The 17,435-nt window shown below is 33.4% G+C and overlaps 2 protein-coding genes across 5 annotated transcripts in view; one reads left to right on the top strand and one right to left on the bottom strand.

The window, feature by feature from the left end:
• Nucleotides 1-17,435, top strand: part of TLK1 (tousled like kinase 1) — a 126,495-nt gene that overhangs the window by 65,090 nt on the left and 43,970 nt on the right. For 2 of the 4 annotated variants that reach the window (XM_081051325.1, XM_081051324.1), the window contains exons 4-10: nt 4,641-4,716; nt 7,797-7,843; nt 9,938-10,033; nt 11,342-11,431; nt 13,246-13,338; nt 17,060-17,170; nt 17,285-17,421. In XM_081051325.1, coding sequence (XP_080907451.1) covers nt 4,641-4,716; nt 7,797-7,843; nt 9,938-10,033; nt 11,342-11,431; nt 13,246-13,338; nt 17,060-17,170; nt 17,285-17,421 — 650 coding nt within the window. The remainder of the gene's footprint in view (nt 1-4,640; nt 4,717-7,796; nt 7,844-9,937; nt 10,034-11,341; nt 11,432-13,245; nt 13,339-17,059; nt 17,171-17,284; nt 17,422-17,435) is intronic. The other 2 variants (XM_081051326.1, XM_081051327.1) reach the window with 1 other exon arrangement.
• On the bottom strand, nt 12,357-12,662 carry LOC308498971 (cytochrome c oxidase subunit 6B1-like; the record flags this gene model as incomplete). The annotated part of the gene is made up of 1 exon (XM_081051752.1): nt 12,357-12,662. The coding sequence occupies one exon, from the start codon at nt 12,660-12,662 to the stop codon at nt 12,357-12,359; it is 306 nt and encodes a 101-aa protein (XP_080907878.1).

Genomic DNA, 17,435 nt, shown 5'->3' with positions numbered 1-17,435 from the left:
AGGGGCGGCCGGTTAGCTCAGTTAGAGCACGGTGCTTTTAACAACAAGGTTGCCGGTTCGATCCCCACATGGGCTGCTGTGAGCTGTGCCCTCCACAACTAGATTGAAACAACTACTTGACTTGGAGCTGATGGGTCCTGGAAAAACACATTTAAATAAATAGTTTAAAAAAAATTTTTTTTATAAAGCTAAGTTGATTTTAAAGAGTACCAGTCTCTCATCATTTTCTCCTAACCACTGTTCAACTTGTATGTCGGAATTCTTTGACTTTTAATAATTTCTGTAGTCGTTCCATCTTTACTTTAAAGCCAAATCATATTATTTTGCCTACCATATTAATCCTTCCTATTGTGGTCAATTATAGTGCAATAGTTGAGAAAATATGTAGAGAAGAAAAAAGAAGTGACATCATTAGTGAGAGCAATAATAAGGTATAAAGTATTCTATATAAAGTGCTCAGTGTATGCAAATTTTACACCTTATGCAAATACGAAAGCTGCCTGGTTGATGTCATTTGGATTTTGTAGGAAATCGGTGGTCAAAATCAGGGGATTTTCAAACGTTTTTTAAGCCATCAAACTTTCTTCAGAGTAAGTCTAATATAGAATCTCAGTATGAAAATAATAGGAAATCCTGTGTTTGCAGGGACGCGGGTGGAGGTGGGAGAGGATGTGTCTCTGATAGGCTAGAGCCATAACTCAGCTACCTGCTCCTCCTTTCCCTTCTCTCCCACCTTTAATAACTTGAGGAACAACCTTCTCTTCCTCAAGGTATCTCTTGAGTATAGTTTTGAAAATCTCAGATAGTATTCTGAACTTTTCCTCAGTGATGATCCATTTTAGAGATTAAATATTTGGTGAGTTTCTGCATATCCTAAATCGCCAAGGTTCTAAATCCCCAAATAAGTCCATTTACAAATGAGTGAGTCAGGAGAATTGGCAGCAGTAGGCTTCATTGAGAGTTTTTTGTTGTTGTTTAATAAAGGTATTGCTCGGATATTTAAATCAAAACCAAAAAACTGTTTACTGCACATTTGCCTGAGGGTTACTGATGTAATCCCTAGACTACCGACAGGTTCTACGGCTTGTAGTAGAGAACAGAGTTAAATGAGGCCTCAAAGAGGAAGTGTGCTTATTTTACAAGCCCTACACGTTATTTGTAAATTATTAGGGTAGGCGCTCCTAATCATTTAACAGGTGACACATGATTGAAGTTTTGAAACATAAAGGTACCCGGATATTTAGAGTAATAGGATAGCCATTCAGATAAGAGAATTTATTGGGTGCTCGCTGACATTTATAGAGTACATACATGCTCTGTTCCAGATGCTGTACTGGGTATGTTTGTGGTATGCTTCTCATTTCATACCTACAGTCCTCCTATGCCTGGATTACCACATTTAAAATTGATGAGAAAATTGAGCTTTGGGTTAAATAAAATGCTGAGAGGTACATAAGGGACCCAGAGTTTGATTCCTAGTCTGTGTTTCTTCAGAGACCCATGATACTTGATTTTTAAAGGAAATTACAGTCCATTTGGGCTGACAGAACAATCCTGTAATCTATGAGTTGAGAATGAAATTAAAGGTCAACACCAGGTTGTCATACTAGGACATAGGTGAAAATGATTAAGGTCACGAGAAGGGACAAAATGGTGTGTTTGTTTATAATGGAGACTTTTATTTATAGGCTAATCTAGTCATACTTTTTTCCCCTTCTTCCTCAAATTCTTCTCTGGTTTAAAGGAGGTAAAACCTGTTGCCTTTTTTCTTTACTATAATCCTTATGCATTTGATGTTTTTTTGTTTGTTTTCAAGCAAAATGGCATTTCCCCCAAAGAACTGTGCCACTTCTCCATTCCAGAAAATTTTTAAATTTAGGGAAATTTTGCCTCAGAAAAAAAAATTTGGGGCAAGTATTCTGTCTTTTTTTATTACTTATTTTTAAATTGCAATTGGCATACAATGTTATATTAGTTTCAGGTACAACATAGTGATTAGACATTTACATACCTCACAAAGTGATCCCTACAATAAACTAGTAATCATCTGTCACTGTGCATAGTTATTATAATATTATTGATTATATTTCCTATGCTGTACATTGCATCCCTGTGACTTCAAAAATATGGAACGCTTCATGAATTTGCGGGTTATCCTTGTGCCATACTAATCTTCTCTGTATTGTTCCAATTTTAGTAAATGTGCTTCCTAAGTAAGCACTGTCTATGTCTTTAAAACACACACACACACACACACACACACACACACACACACACACACACACACACACACCCTTAAATATCTTGAAGGGTATATTCAGTCAAGTATTTAATGAGTGTTATTCCAAATAAGTTTGAGAATTTCTAAATATATCCTTCCATCTCACTCCATTTTTGGAGCTAGCCAGTGAATATTAGCATTTTAGTAGCTCTGTGAAGCTCTGCAGTAAATACATTTATCTTTGTTCACCCCAGGTGCACCACCTCACTGTCCCCTCCATTTAAAATGTAGCCTCTCAGTCAATCACCGATCCAGTGTTCCTTGTAATGTGCTTTAGAAATAATTTGTAACTACTAACAAGATTATCTTTTCCTTAGTTTCCTAGGTAGAAAATGTTTCCAGTATAACTTTCAGAATTACATTATTTCATGTTTTTGTTTGTTTATTCAAAAGTAGCTAGTCCAGATTTAAGATGGAGTTCATATGGGAGCATGCAATGCTTAAAATTGAGTCTAGCATAAAACTTCTGAAAAGTCATACCTTCTTGACCTTAAATTATTTTTTTTTACATAGATTAAGTTGGGAAAGATACGAATAAATTATAAATTGGGAATCATCTTTTGTTTTAAGATAAGATTTTAGGGTTCTTTATAAAAATGTTAACTTAGACTTTTTAATTTAGTGATATTTTTATTCTGAGGAAAATAGAAGATTGGTTATTGTTTCTTTGAATTTGGTAATTTTGACAATGAAACTAAACTAATGAACTATTTACCCTAAATTGCTGGTACATTGCCAGTTTAGGTGGATTTCTTTTAAGATCTCTGGTTTGTGATGGGAAAACACATAGGCAAATTATTGGACATAATGAATTTTATGAACTTAACAAAATTTGGACATATTTTTGTGTAGTTGATTCATTCAGTTATTGATGTAGGGCATGTAGCATGTCAGAGAAAAAAATGCATTTAGGCCTTGGAAATATACAGAATTGGATTTGAATCCTGATTACCTTGAGTAAGTTACTTAATAATGATGTGTTTATCAAGTAATAACTATGTGCTAAGAATGGGGGGCCGGAGGGTGAGGTGGGGAAAAGGTATAACTCCTGTCTTTAAAGAATTCAGAGACTGGTAGCATTGATTTTAATCTCTGTGAATCTGTTACCTTGTTGGCAGAATGGAGAGAACTTAAAATCCCCAAAATCATACTTAGAGGAACCATAGATGCTCAATGTGAGTTAGGTTATGTATTGTCATTCATAGTATTTCATCACAGAACTACTCAAGAGACATAAAAATATGGATCAAGTCCCTTCCTTGTTTGGGAACTTCATTGCTTTACAGATTTATTTAAACTGTCTTGGTTTCATTCATTTAAACATTTTTTGTTCTGGCACCAGACATACTCGCCAAGCTTCTAGAGTTTGAGGGCCCTATGCCATTGCCTTGTGTTGATTTTAATTTTATCTAAGCACAGTAACAGTCTGTCACACTCTACAAAAATTACTTGTTGTTTTAACCTGATAAAAATACTTGCTATCAGTTAAAAGAACAAACCTTTAATTTTAAAATAAGCCATCATGTAGGGCAAGGGGTCTGCTAACTTTTTCTGTAAAGATATTTTAGGCTTTGTGGGCCATGTGGTCTCTGTTGGAACAACTCAACTCTGCTGTTATAATAGGAAAGCAACCACAGACAATACATAAATGAATGAATGTGACTGTGCTCAATAAAACTTTATTTATGGACACTGAAATTTGAATTTCTTATAATTTTCATACCTCAAAATATGTTTGTTTTGGTTTTTTAAAATTTCAATCATTTAAGAATGTAAAGGTCATACTTAGATTATGGACTCTACGAACACAGGTGTCCAACCAGATTGGTCAGTGGGCTATAGTTTGGTGACACTTAATCTAGGGCTTAATCTATGAATTTAGTTTAATTGTTATTGGATAATAATTGTTAAGCATTTAGATGAATAGTCCTGTTAGTAGGGATTATATACATCAGGGTTTGTGTTTGCTTTTATAGACTACATATGTGTGAATAGTAGAAAATTAATAGGAAAAACGTAAGTTTTTTTGTTTGTTTTGCCCTATCCAGGAAGTTGATTTAAAGTGCATCTTTTAAAGGCTAATTACTCTCAGATTTTTCATTTATTGCAAATCACATTCTGTGTGAATTTCAACTAATGTGTACAAGGTCTATACTTCGAACTTTTAAAATTTATAAAGTAGGAAATTTATTTTTAAAATAAATTGTGTGTAAGTAACTACACATTTATATTGCATGAGCACTATTGAACAAAACAGTATTTATTTTACTTTGAAAGTAAAAAGGTTTTTGTACTGACTGTAATAATTTTGTATGTTAAAACTTGTAATTTAAAATTCTATTAACTTTACTTTCTGTAGACACCGGAGAAGAAACAATCGGAATCATCTAGAGGAAGAAAGAGAAAAGCAGAAAACCAGAATGAAAGTAGTCAGGGTAAGCGAAACAAAATCTTCCCCAGGCCCAGATAGGCATTTACAATTAATTATTCTGATTTTTAATCAGTTAATAGTTTAATCATAAGTAATTGCATGTCTTTGTGATTTCTATAGCTATTATGTAATTTAATAATAGTTTAGGAATGTGCTGTGCATAAGAAATAATATGAAATTGGAATCTTTTTATCACAGGTAGTGTGTGGTTACTGTTGGTAGGCTTTTTGACATTTATCTATCTATCTATTTATTTATTTATATTTCAGAATTAGACAAACTTGGCAAGCATTACCTTATGTCTTTCATTTTTCTCTCTTTGTACGCATTACGGTATTAAGAACTTTAGATCTCACTTTAAAATAAGTACCCGTTTACTCATCCCTTTTATTATATTTTTAAAAAGACTATATAAAAATAACTGAGAGACTTCTGTTAAAGCACCACCTTTCTCTTTTCATACCTGTTTTTCATCTATTTTTGCATACCTACCTTTTGTCATGATCTAAGAAAATTATTTTTATTAGACTATAAAACTTCTTATGATGGACAACAAAACAGTGTTGTCATTTAATTTGGCCACTCAAAATTAAATATAATAAATGGGGATCTTAAATCATATATAATGATGATTTTATACATATATTACATGTTTTGGGGCCAGTCTTTAAGGTCTAGGGCCATGAACCCATGACTTTTACTAGTATTTACATGTGGCACTGGCATTAAGGAATGTATTTGCAGCAAATGTCTTTCTGGAAGGAAGGAAGAAGTCATTCTAGCACCTTTCCTTAAGTGTGTAGTATTTTGTATCTCATTCTGCTCTGAGCTCCTTTTTGGTCTTAGTGTATTTCCCCTAAGTTTTGGTGAGTCGTCTTGGAGCTTTATTTAATGCAAGATACATTAATTATGATAGTTTCAACTTTAAATTTAAAAACTCACTTAAAAGCAGGTCCTAAAATAGGGTGGGACTTCTGGGTTGGTTGATCCAATCTATTTCTTTAAATTTTTTGTGTGTGTGTGGTCTGCAGTCTACAGAATTATCTGATTTTCTTATGCTTTTAGGCTGATTCTCCAGTTTTAATTGGATTTACTCATTTTAGCTTCGTCTCTTGTACTAGGTTGGTGCAAAAGTACTGTGTTTCCCCAAAAATAAGACCTAGTTGGACAATCAGCTCTAATGCGTCTTCTGGAGCAAAAATTAATATAAGACCGGTATTATATTATATCATACCTGATCTTATAGTAAAATAAGACCAGGTGTTATATTATATGATATCATATCATATCATACCACATCATATATCATATCATAACATATTATATAAGACCCGGTCTTATAATAAAATAAAACTGGGTCTTATATTAATTTTTGCTCCAAAAGACACATTAAAGCTGATTGTCCGGCTAGGTCTTATTTTCGGGGAAACAGTGATTGCGGTTTAAAAGGTTAAAAATAATTGCAAAAACCACAATTATTTTTGCACCAACGTAATATTTGCTTTCAGAGAGGGACTAGCTTTCTGTGTTTTTTTTGTCCCTCTTAGAAGTAAGCTTCTTCAAGTCCAGAGCAAACCTCTCCTGTGATCCTATTGGCCAAAATTGGGTCACGTGTCCATTCTAAAACACTTATGTCCAACAAAGATATTACCCTTACAAAAATCAGGCCCATCTCTGAAATTGAAAATTGGTTCAGATTCCCTTTAGAAATACAGGCTTTGTTGAAAAGGGATGATTCCTGAACAAAATTGGATTTCTTATCAGAAGGGGAACTAGTAATGGATGTGGAATAGGAGTCAACTTCCCCCAAAGTTATGGGCGGGGATATTAACAGAACAAAATTTCGGTTCAGTTGGGGAAATAGCTTCTGGATAGGCAAAACGTCTCTATGTTCATTTAAAAATAGCACCTCTTCAGAATCTGCAAGAAAGTTGTTATAGGCAGAAGGGAAATTCCTTTGGTATAAAACCTTTACAGTCTCCTCTAACCTCTAAATAAATCTGTACAGAATTGTTTAAAATTTCTAAGTAGCGTTTATAGTCCTGAGTACTTACTTAGTTTTTAAAAACATGTCCCTACCTTGTTCCAAGAAGGAATTTAAGGTTGTTGAACTTTAAATATATTGTTTGTTCATTTCAGTAATGCCTGGCACATAGTAACCACTCAAGAAATATTTATTGAATAAAATGAATGGATGAATACATCAGTACTGAACTGATAAATGTATATCTTTTTATTATCCAAAACTTTTTACTCATTATATCGTTAGTTTTTCTTTTGAAACTTGAAGAAATCGTGTATTCTGTAGAGTTCCAATGAAGGATGGATAACTCATCCAAGAAAGTATCCCTAAAACACTATTTCTTAGTAGCAACTTCTTAATTCAGTATTTAAAAAAAACTGGTGAAGAGTCCGTTTTAAGGCAAAACTTTTTAAATTAAGAACTGTGGTCTGTAGTGATTTGGATCACTTTATCAATATGGTCATATATGAACAATATTTAAAATCTAGTTTATTAAAAAATAGCTTGTAAATTTGGAAATACTTTTTTAGAAAATGAAAACATTTTTAAAAAATAGCATTCATATAAGGGGGATCAAATATATGGTGATGGAAGGAGAACTGACTCTGGGTAGTGAACACACAATGGGATTTATAGATGATGTAATACAGAATTATACACCTGAAATCTATGTAATTTTACTAACAGTTGTCACCCCAATAAATTAAAAAAAAAATACTGGAATAAAAAAATAGCATTCATATTAAAGCAAGTTAATGTCAGTTTGTTATTGTTTGTGTTAACCAAAGTTTTTTTATTATTACTTATAGGTATGAATTGGTTTATCAATTATGCTGCTTCCTCTTGTCTTTTCTTTTTTTGTTCATTGATTTGCTTTAATCAAATAGACATTAAGCAACATGAATAATGTAGTTTTTAAAATGGGAGATCCTTTAATGTAATTTATTTGATTTTTTAATAATTGAGACTTTAAAAAAATTGATGTTTAAAGTCATGACTGATTTTAAGTCTATAAAATTTGTTTTTTTAATCTATAAAATTTTTTAAATTTTATATTTCAGGAAAAAGTATTGGGGGACGTGGCCACAAAATTAGTGACTATTTTGAAGTAAGTTCATTGAGGAATGTCTCCAGTTCTTAATATAATTCTGCTATAGGATGAAATAATTTCTTTGGAGCACAAGGTCAACTTTTGATTATCTACTTGATTAGAGCAGAGCTTCAGTATTATGTGATGTCTTATTTTCCTAGAAACATTAAAATTTACTTTTATATTGGTATGGCACACCATACTTTTCAAAGTACTTTCTCACATATTTGCATGTAACAACCTGGGAGATAAGCAAAGTAGGTATTTACAGAATTGGAAACTAAGGACCAGAAATGTAAAGTAGCCTACCAAAAGACAAATTCTAAATGGAAGAGCAAAGAGTAGAACTTGCAGTCTAACATCCTCTAGTACAGAATTCTTTCTACTGTCAACACAGGCTCTACTGCACCACAGCAACATTTGAGCCCTTTGGATGGAGATTAAATAATGATAGAGATGTCAATCTAAAAGTCCCTCAAAAGAATAAGCAGTGGTAAATTTACCCAATCCTGAAATGTTTCCTTGCTTCTACACAGAAATACTTTTAACTACCAATTCCGTATTATAAAACATTAATATGATTATTAAACCAACAAACATGATCTACTCAGTTGAAAAATATTTATATTTACTTGAGAGTGAGCATAGAATTTGCTGATTAAGGGAATGGCTGCATTTAAAAAAGTTTTTTTTCTATCCTCCATTGTGTTTTGGGTTTATAGAATCTAAGGTAATACTGTTGCTGATCACAAGGTACCTAGTGGTCTTTAATGGAGGTCAGTCCCTCAGTGTTAATACTATGAATTTTGCTAAAGATAGGATCAATCCAAATAAATCTCAAATCACTTGAATGCGTACTACGTGCCAGGTGTTATGCTGGGCACTGTAGTGCAAAAAAAAATTAGACAAAGTTCCTAAGGTTGCACAAGTTGTTTAGTGAACACACTGGGAAGTCCCCGTCCCTGCCGTTCATGCCTAATACCCTGAGAGGAAGCCAGTAGCAGCATATTGTGTTCTCCCGTTCTTGATACAGAAACATGAGAAATGAGAAAGGTAGCTATGGAACAGCTTAGGTGGATTCCCTTCATATGAAGCTAAGTCATGCACTGTAAAGCATGTCACGCATATAAGAAAGGCTCAAGTTTTATTAGATTTTGTGCTATTAAAGGGGAAGGACTTAGTCTGTAGAATTATTTTCCATAGTGCTGTGAACATTTAGATATTTAACAGATCTTGAGAATGATGATTCTGTTTTAAGATGGTGGATTAGATTCACTAACATCTGCATGTTTAACATGTAAACATGTTAAAGTTCTTTGGTTCAACAAACAATGTTACATAATATTGTATCAATGCTATAACTACAACTCTTAAAGTTATTGTTGAGTCTTAGACTTTAATTTATGCTAAAATGTGAAGGAAAAATAAGATATGTTCATTGCTTTTGGGAAATTTATTTGTCTTTGAGTCTGCCACAATAACAAATATAGTCAGAAGGTTCGAGAAACCAGGGTCTGTGCAAGACATAGTCTTGTCATGTTCTTGTGATCAGTATTCTGTCTTAAGTCTTTTTGGACTTAGTTGTGTCTGGTCTTAGTTTTGCTTTTTTCTTGGCCCATTTAAATGACGACTGGATTTCATTTAAAATAAAACATATTTAAATTCTTTTTTAATTTTTTTATTGGGGAATATTGGGGAACAGTGTGTTTTTCCAGGGCCCATCAGCTCCAAGTTGTTGTCCTTTTAATCTAGTTGTAGAGGACACAACTCAGCTCCAAGTCCAGTTGCCATTTTTCAGTATTTAGTTGCAGGGGGCGCAGCTCACCTATCCCATGTGGGAATTGAACCGGCAACTTTGTTATTCAGAGCTTGTGCCCTAACCACCTGAGCCATCCAGGCGTCCCTCCGGCAGCTCAACAGCAGCTCGTTGTCTTCTGTCTAGTTGTGGAGGGTGCGGCTCACTGGCTCATGTGGGAATCAAACCGGCAAAACCCTGTTAAGAGCTCTCACTCTAACCAACTGAGCCTTCCGGCCACCCCTAAATTCATAATGCCATGTCTGAAATAACATTTACCAAAACCTGTTTTAATAGTGATGTCTTTTTTCCCTCAGTACCAAGGTGGAAATGGCTCAAGTCCAGTAAGAGGCATACCTCCTGTGATCCGTTCTCCTCAGAATTCACATTCACATTCCACTCCTTCCTCATCGGTAAGTTTCTTTGTACATAGTCTTATGTCTGGGAAGTTACGTTTACTGAATAACTTTTATAATATGTTGTCTTTATTGAGACGATATATATGTATATATACATATGTGTGTGTAGATATATATATATGTGTATGTATGTATATGTGTGTGTGTATTTTTTTTAAAAATTGTGTGAGGTGAGTTGAATTCTTTTTAATGATCTGAAAGTGAGATTCTTAAGTTAAAAGTTTTACTGAATTATATCCAGAAGTACTGTTTCTGTAAAAGAATTGTGTGAAGCCTATGGGACTAATGTGAATATTTGTGTATCATTCTGTGTTCAGTTACTGATTTCTAATTTCTTACTTTATTGTGAATTAACCACTAAAATGATAGCATAATTCCAGTCTGGGAATCCTTAAGGAAAAGATAAGCAGCCATCAGCCTTGGATTATTTAGTTCAGTATAGGAGAAGGATCTTGGACCTGAAAATTATCTTACAACTTTTCGGTTTGTCTCTAATGTTTTAAGACCTAGTTCTTTTAATGCATTGTTTTGCATATTGAATTTTATTTTTTTCTTTACTTTTGTTATGTGAAAGGTCAGTGGCTAACCAGAAAAACAATATTGGCTTTCAGTAATTTAAAGATGAATTAAAGATTTTTGAAAGTCAGAGTGTCTCTTATTTATTCAAGTATCCTGTTTTTGTTTGCAGTGTACCTTTCTGGTCCTTGCCTGTAGACATATAATTAGTTAGTTTTTTAATTCATTTTGTACTTTAGGGCGCATCATATTGCTATATACAAAGTAAAACGTAAATAGGCAACAATAACAGAGTTGTAGTGATAGCATTGATATAGTGATATAATCTATTACTGTCATTGAATGTGTTTTAAAATTAATGTCTAGATAAACCATGCAACTCATCAGTAAATTGATATTATACTACAGATGGGCATGCATTATTATCCCCAGTACTAAGGGTTCTATATTAAGATCTTTTCAGTTTTACTTTAATTTGTTTTAAAATAATGTGTTGGCCTTGTTTTTATTTAACAGATTGAAAGCATTAAAATTTCTTTTATGGCATTAGACTGTAAGCTTCTTGAGGGCAAGGAATATATGGTTATCTCTCACTGGGCCTTATTTAGGGAGATACTTAGTGAATGCTGATTAAATACATGGTAATTAACAGTTTTAAAATCAGTTATGTTTTAATTCAGTTTATAAGTCTAATAAAAACTTAAGAAATGTTAAATAGTTGTTGCTAAGCAGAAGCCTATTTTTTTTCTTCCTAATGTAAACATTGTAATTTTTTTTTTTTTAAAGGTTCGACCTAATAGCCCTTCTCCTACTGCGTTAGCTTTTGGGGACCACCCTATTATACAACCAAAGCAGTTATCCTTTAAAATTTCTCAGGTAAACAGCAATTAAAATTTCTTTGTATGACTTCTAAGAACCCAGTGACCAACTTTGTACAAAAACTAAAATAAGATGTCTTCCCTTTGTTTTAGATATAGTCATAAAGTAAAATTATACATCAAGAAAGCTAATTACTAAACAACAACAAAATTTGTAGGGGGTGAGACATTGCAACACCCAATTCTGTCATCTAGTTCTTTTATTACACAGTGGTTAAATATATAGATGTTTTAAGCAAATTAAATAAGCAAAATAACTGTAACATGTCAGCTCTGTTTACTGATTCTTTTTTAACTTAACATCCAAGTACATATAATCAATGTCTTCCTGAAGCTGTTATATTTTTATAAGTGGACATTAAAGCAATTCATTTTGGGTGTCTATGTTTTTGTATATTCACATATGGTATACACTTAGAAAAATTATTTGAAAATTGAATTAATCAGATGCCTTTTTACATTTATTTAATTTTACTAATTTTGAGTACTGAATTTTTCATTTTAACTTTTTACATGTGACTGTTTTTTTGTGTGTTTTTTTTTGATGGGTACATATGAGTTTTTATTGTACTGTTTTCATGTGGTTCAAAAATTGCATAAGAAAAGTTTTTAAAAATGTACAGATAATTGAGGGAACATACAGATAAATTTTAGCACTTATAGGGGCTTAAGGCTATTTTGTGTAATTACCCTATTGTCTGGCACAGAGGAAGTGATCAAAGTTTGGTAAAATAAAAATTAAAAAACAAAACAAAAAGATTACTCTGAAGCCCCTCTTACTGGTCCAGGCACTATTTCCATCCTTGCTTCTTGCCCAATCATCCAGCTCTTTTACATATACATGGTCTTAGACTTTTCCCAACAAGTATTATTAGGTACGCCATGATTCAGGATCCCAGGGTGGGATGTACCCAGACCCCCCTTCACCTCCTTGGGAGAAGGTTGGAGGACAGAGAAGCGGGATGGAGCCAGATTAGATTTTCAGGAAACGTGCCTTCTACCCAACGGTCGTCCCAGACCGACACCCAGGATATGGGGCAGAGGGACTTGTACACAAGCCAGTACCATTCGCACACGGAGACATTACCCCCTTTAGCGGCCATTGCTTTCTCACAGCGATGGAAGTCCAGGTTCTGCCAGCAGTTCCTGGTCTGGTTCTGGCTGGGAAAGCGGCTGTCACAAGGGGCAGTCTGGTTGTTCTTGATTTTGGTCTTGATGTCTTCTGCCATATTGCTGACTCCTGAAGTAGCTCCCAGCTCAGTGTACATGTAACAGTTTTTGGATGACACTCAGACTGGGGAGTGGGAGAGTAGATGTTTTTGCTTAGCCACCTCAGTTACTTGATTTATTGCCATGAGACTTTTTCTGTTAGATCATGTTTAAACTATTCTACATGCATCAAAACTTTGTTCTTTGGATGATCTTTAGGCTAGGATTATAAGTACATTGCTTTCAGTCTGACTAGCTCATAAAAGTTTTTGCCATGTCCAAAAATCAGATAGAGTTGATAGCAAAAAGCAGTGGGTATATTGAATTTTAATGACAAACATATCAATATTCTAAAATTTTAAATAATTAAAATGTAAATTTTTTTTGTAAGTTTGTAGCACTTACACTTCTGATTAAAACTTAAAACTGCACTGAGACTTTTTGGGATACCCTTTACATATAAATACAAACTCAAATATTTTCTTTGCTTTTTAGAATCAGAGCAAAATCTAATTTTATGTTTGCATGCAATGATACATATGTGTGTGTGTGTGTGTGTGTGTGTGTGTGTGTGTGATAATAAAATAGCTTTCTTTCATTTAGACTGATCTCACAATGCTGAAATTAGCAGCATTAGAAAGTAATAAAAACCAGGACCTGGAGAAGAAGGAAGGTCGTATAGATGACTTGCTCAGGGTAAGTAGTAAGTCATAGAGGGGAAAAAAGTTGACTAATTTGGCAATAGTAAAATTTTGTTGAGAAAGTACTTAGTTAGCATTGTAAAAAATTCCATATCTGAAAGAAAAGTAAGCCTTTTCTGGTTGTATAAGTACATGATTGAAAATACCAACTTTAAAGTAATTATTTTACTAGCTCTTTAAAATGTGAACTGAGGAACAGTTGGAGAAATAGAAGGAAGTTAAATTTATTTTTATTTGATCAACTGTTATATGACAGATCCATTTCACATGAGTTTTAAAGTTAATTGATTTTGTTATAAACCTAATTGACATTTGATATTATACAAGGTGAAGTAACTGCTGCAATCCTGTGAGATTTTTAATGAAAACTTTATAAAAAGACACATCCAAAAATATACTTGAAATGCGAGTAAAGTATAAAACTGGTTTTCACTCCTTTGCTGCTCATTAGAATCACTGGATGATGGAAAGGGTAGGAGGCACATTATTAAAAGTACTGATGCCAAAACTCCACCTTGAGAAATTCTGATTAAATTGATGTGGTATAGGGCTTGGGCATTGAGAGTTTCACTTGTAAAAGCTTTTCAAGATGATTCTAATTTAAGCCAGCATTGAGAACTATTGGTATAGAAACTCGGTAAAACCAACATCCATGATCCTACCACAATGACTCATACCTTTGAAGCACCCAGTGTGCCTTTCCTGATTCCATCACATTCTGTCTCTCCCATCCCTTTAATTGGCCGCTATTCTAAGTTTTGTATTTATTATGTCATCGTTTTTCTTTTTTATTACATATATCTATACATTCTTAACATATTTGAGTTTGGTTTCATACATTATATAAGCAAAATTATACTGGATGTGTCCTTTTGCCTTGCTCGTTTTCACTAAACATTATATGTGGGATTGTCATGTTTGTTCATTTCACTACTATATAGCAAGACATTATATGGATATACCATAAGTTATCTTTTCTGCTTTTGGTAGACATTTAGCTTCCACTCTTTGCTAATATGAACAGTTCTGCTATGAACATTCTCGTACATGTTTTCTAGGACATAGGGTTTCTCTGTGGTATATGCTTAGGAGTACAGGGCATGCACATCCTCAGCTTTATTTTATAACGTCAAATTTTTCCCAAAATAGTTGCATTGGTTTACATGCCCAGCAGCAGTGGGCAGGAAATAGTCTCATTGCTCATTACCTTTGCCAAGTCCTATAATCAGATTTAAATATTTTTTTGGTCAATTTGATAGATGTAACAAAAAGTGTCTTTAATTATGCATTCCCTAGTTATTTTTTGAACATCTTTTAAAATATTTGTTAACTATTTGTGTTTCTTCTGTGAAATAACTGATCGTGTTTTTTGCTCATTTTCTTATTGGGTTGCTGTCTTTTTAAAATTGATGTCAGGGTTTTGCTCTGATAATCAATATATATTGATTTTTTTTCTCAATGTGTGAATTGTCTTTTCATTTCTTCATGCTATCTTTTGATGCTTAGATGCATTTAAAATTTTTATATGATTAAATATATCTTTTTATAGTTTGTTTTATTTGTACCAAATTATTATCAAAGGTATACCAACAGAATTCTTTTTATCTCTAAGATCATAAAGATGTTCTTCTGTATTTTTCTTTCAGAAGTTTTATAGTCTTGTTTTTCAGTATTGTTAAGTGTAATCTTTGTTTTGGGGTATGGTGTGAAGTAGGGTTTCATTTTAATTTTTTTCTATAAAGATAACCAGTTGTCCAGCCCATTTAATTTAAAGTCCACTCTTTACTGCCAATTCTATCATATCATCTAGTTTCTATATACAAGTGTGGATCTATTTCTGTGTTCTCTGCTATGCTTGTGTTCTATTTGTGTATTCAAATCTGCTGGTTTCACAGCATTTTTTAAAAATATAATTTAGTAGTTGTCTTTGGCTGTTCATAACAGAGAACATAAACAACAATACTTTAAATGAAATGCAATGTGTTTTTTTTGTTTTTTTTTTGAGAGAAGAACGGAAGTGGGAAGCCAGGTGTGATGGCTCCCCAGTGTCATTTGGGATCTTGGCTCCTTTCATTTTCTTACTCTGTCATCCTTAGTGTATGGTTTCCATATTGAAGGTCATATCAAGGTACAAAATGTTTATTAGAGTCACAGTTATATCTATGTTCCTAAGCAGAAAACAGGAAGAGGAAGGGAATAACAAAAAAAGCACAACAATTCTGTATGCAGTCTTCTTGGGAATCCCATTGAACAACTTCTGCTTATGTCTCACTGACGATCCTTCGCTACAAAGGAAGCTGGGAAATGTATCTTTAAGCTAGGCACTTACCAATCCAAAATGAAATACTGGTGTTTCATTTTTAAGGAAGAAGGAGAAAATAGATTTGGGTGGTCATAATTACTGTAGCTTTGTATTAAATCTTGATATGTGGTTGAATAAATATCCATTTCTTTTTGGCTGTATTTGGCCCTTTGCAGTAAGAGAGAAATGACTGAATCAGTTTTTCAAGTTACACACACACACACACACACACACAATTGGAATTTTGTTTGAATTGCACTAATGATGAGGATCTGTCGGCGCTAAATTCCATTTGCATTCCTCTGAAAGTGTCTTTGTTTCACCCTTTTTCTTGAAGAACAGCTTTATTAGGTGTATAAATTTTAGATTGGCAGTTATTTTCTCCTAGCATTTTTTATTATGCCACTGTCTTTTGGCTTTGACCATGATTGGCCTAGACCTGTGGTTCTCAAAGTAGGATCCCCAGACCAGAAGCATCAGCATTACTGGGGAAATTACAAGAAATACATTTTAAGACTCTGCCTCAGATCTACTGACTCAGACCCTGCAGGTCGGTCCCAGCTAACTGTGTTCCAACAAGCCCTCCAGGTTATTCTCGTTATACTCAAGTAATCAGACTCATCTCCTGAGCTTAGAGAGAGGCCCCTTCCCTGAGCATATGGCAGCCTACAAAGTTAGCAAAGTTGTATATTGTGCCGAAAAGATGGTGGGAATGATTAGCTGTTGGATAGACTTCTACAGTGTCATCCTCAAGTTGAATAGAGAACATTAGTTACAAAAGATGGGAAAGATTCACATTCATTTTTAAATGTTAGATACTTTATATACTATATTTCAGTTATTTTTAAGTGAGGGAGATGGCATTGGCCCTATTTTAGAAATAAGAAAGCTGAACTAAGGTTCAGATAACTTAGAGAGTGGATTTGAATTCATGGAGTATGGATACAAATTCTGTGTAGTTTCCACTACACATTTAAGCAGCATTTACTATATTTCCCCGAAAATAAGACTTGGCCGGACAATCAGCTCTAATGCGTCTTTTGGAGCAAAAATTAAGAATTGGTCTTATTTTACTATAATATAAGACCCGATATAATGATATGATATGATATGATATCTTATTTTACTATAATATAAGACCCTGTCTTATATAAGACCCGTCTTACATTAATTTTTGCTCCAGAAGACACATTAGAGCTGATTGTCCAGCTAGGTCTTATTTACAGGGAAACATGGTAGCAGTATATCCCATAGTAAGTAGATGTTTAAAAAAAATTTTTTTAGTAACATACTCAAATACTAAATCTTATTAATCCTTTTTCTTTATGTAATTTATTCAAAATGTTAAAAAATATTTCTAAGTGTTTCATATACACAAATTCTTGACTTCTGCATTTTCTACTTATTGTTATAGGCTAACTGTGATCTCAGACGGCAAATAGATGAACAACAAAAATTACTTGAAAAATACAAAGAACGATTAAATAAGTGCATATCAATGAGCAAGAAACTGCTTATTGAAAAGGTAAGTTAAAAGTTTGATAAATTTTACTTTCCCTTTTACTAGCCCCCTTTACCTTGTATCCTTTTAAAATGTAAATAACTATAATTGAGTGATGATTTTTCCTCCTTTTTTCAGAGTACGCAAGAAAAACTGTCAAGCCGAGAGAAGAGTATGCAAGACAGATTACGCCTTGGGCACTTCACAACAGTTAGACATGGTGCTTCATTTACTGAACAATGGACAGATGGTTTTGCATTTCAGAATCTTGTGAAGTTAGTCATTCTTA

Source organism: Rhinolophus hipposideros, assembly GCF_964194185.1.
Source record: "Rhinolophus hipposideros genome assembly, chromosome: 6".
Classification (NCBI taxonomy): Eukaryota; Metazoa; Chordata; class Mammalia; order Chiroptera; family Rhinolophidae; genus Rhinolophus; species Rhinolophus hipposideros.
The sequence above is the reverse complement of the archived record's forward strand: the minus strand, read 5'-3'. Positions and strand labels throughout refer to the sequence as shown.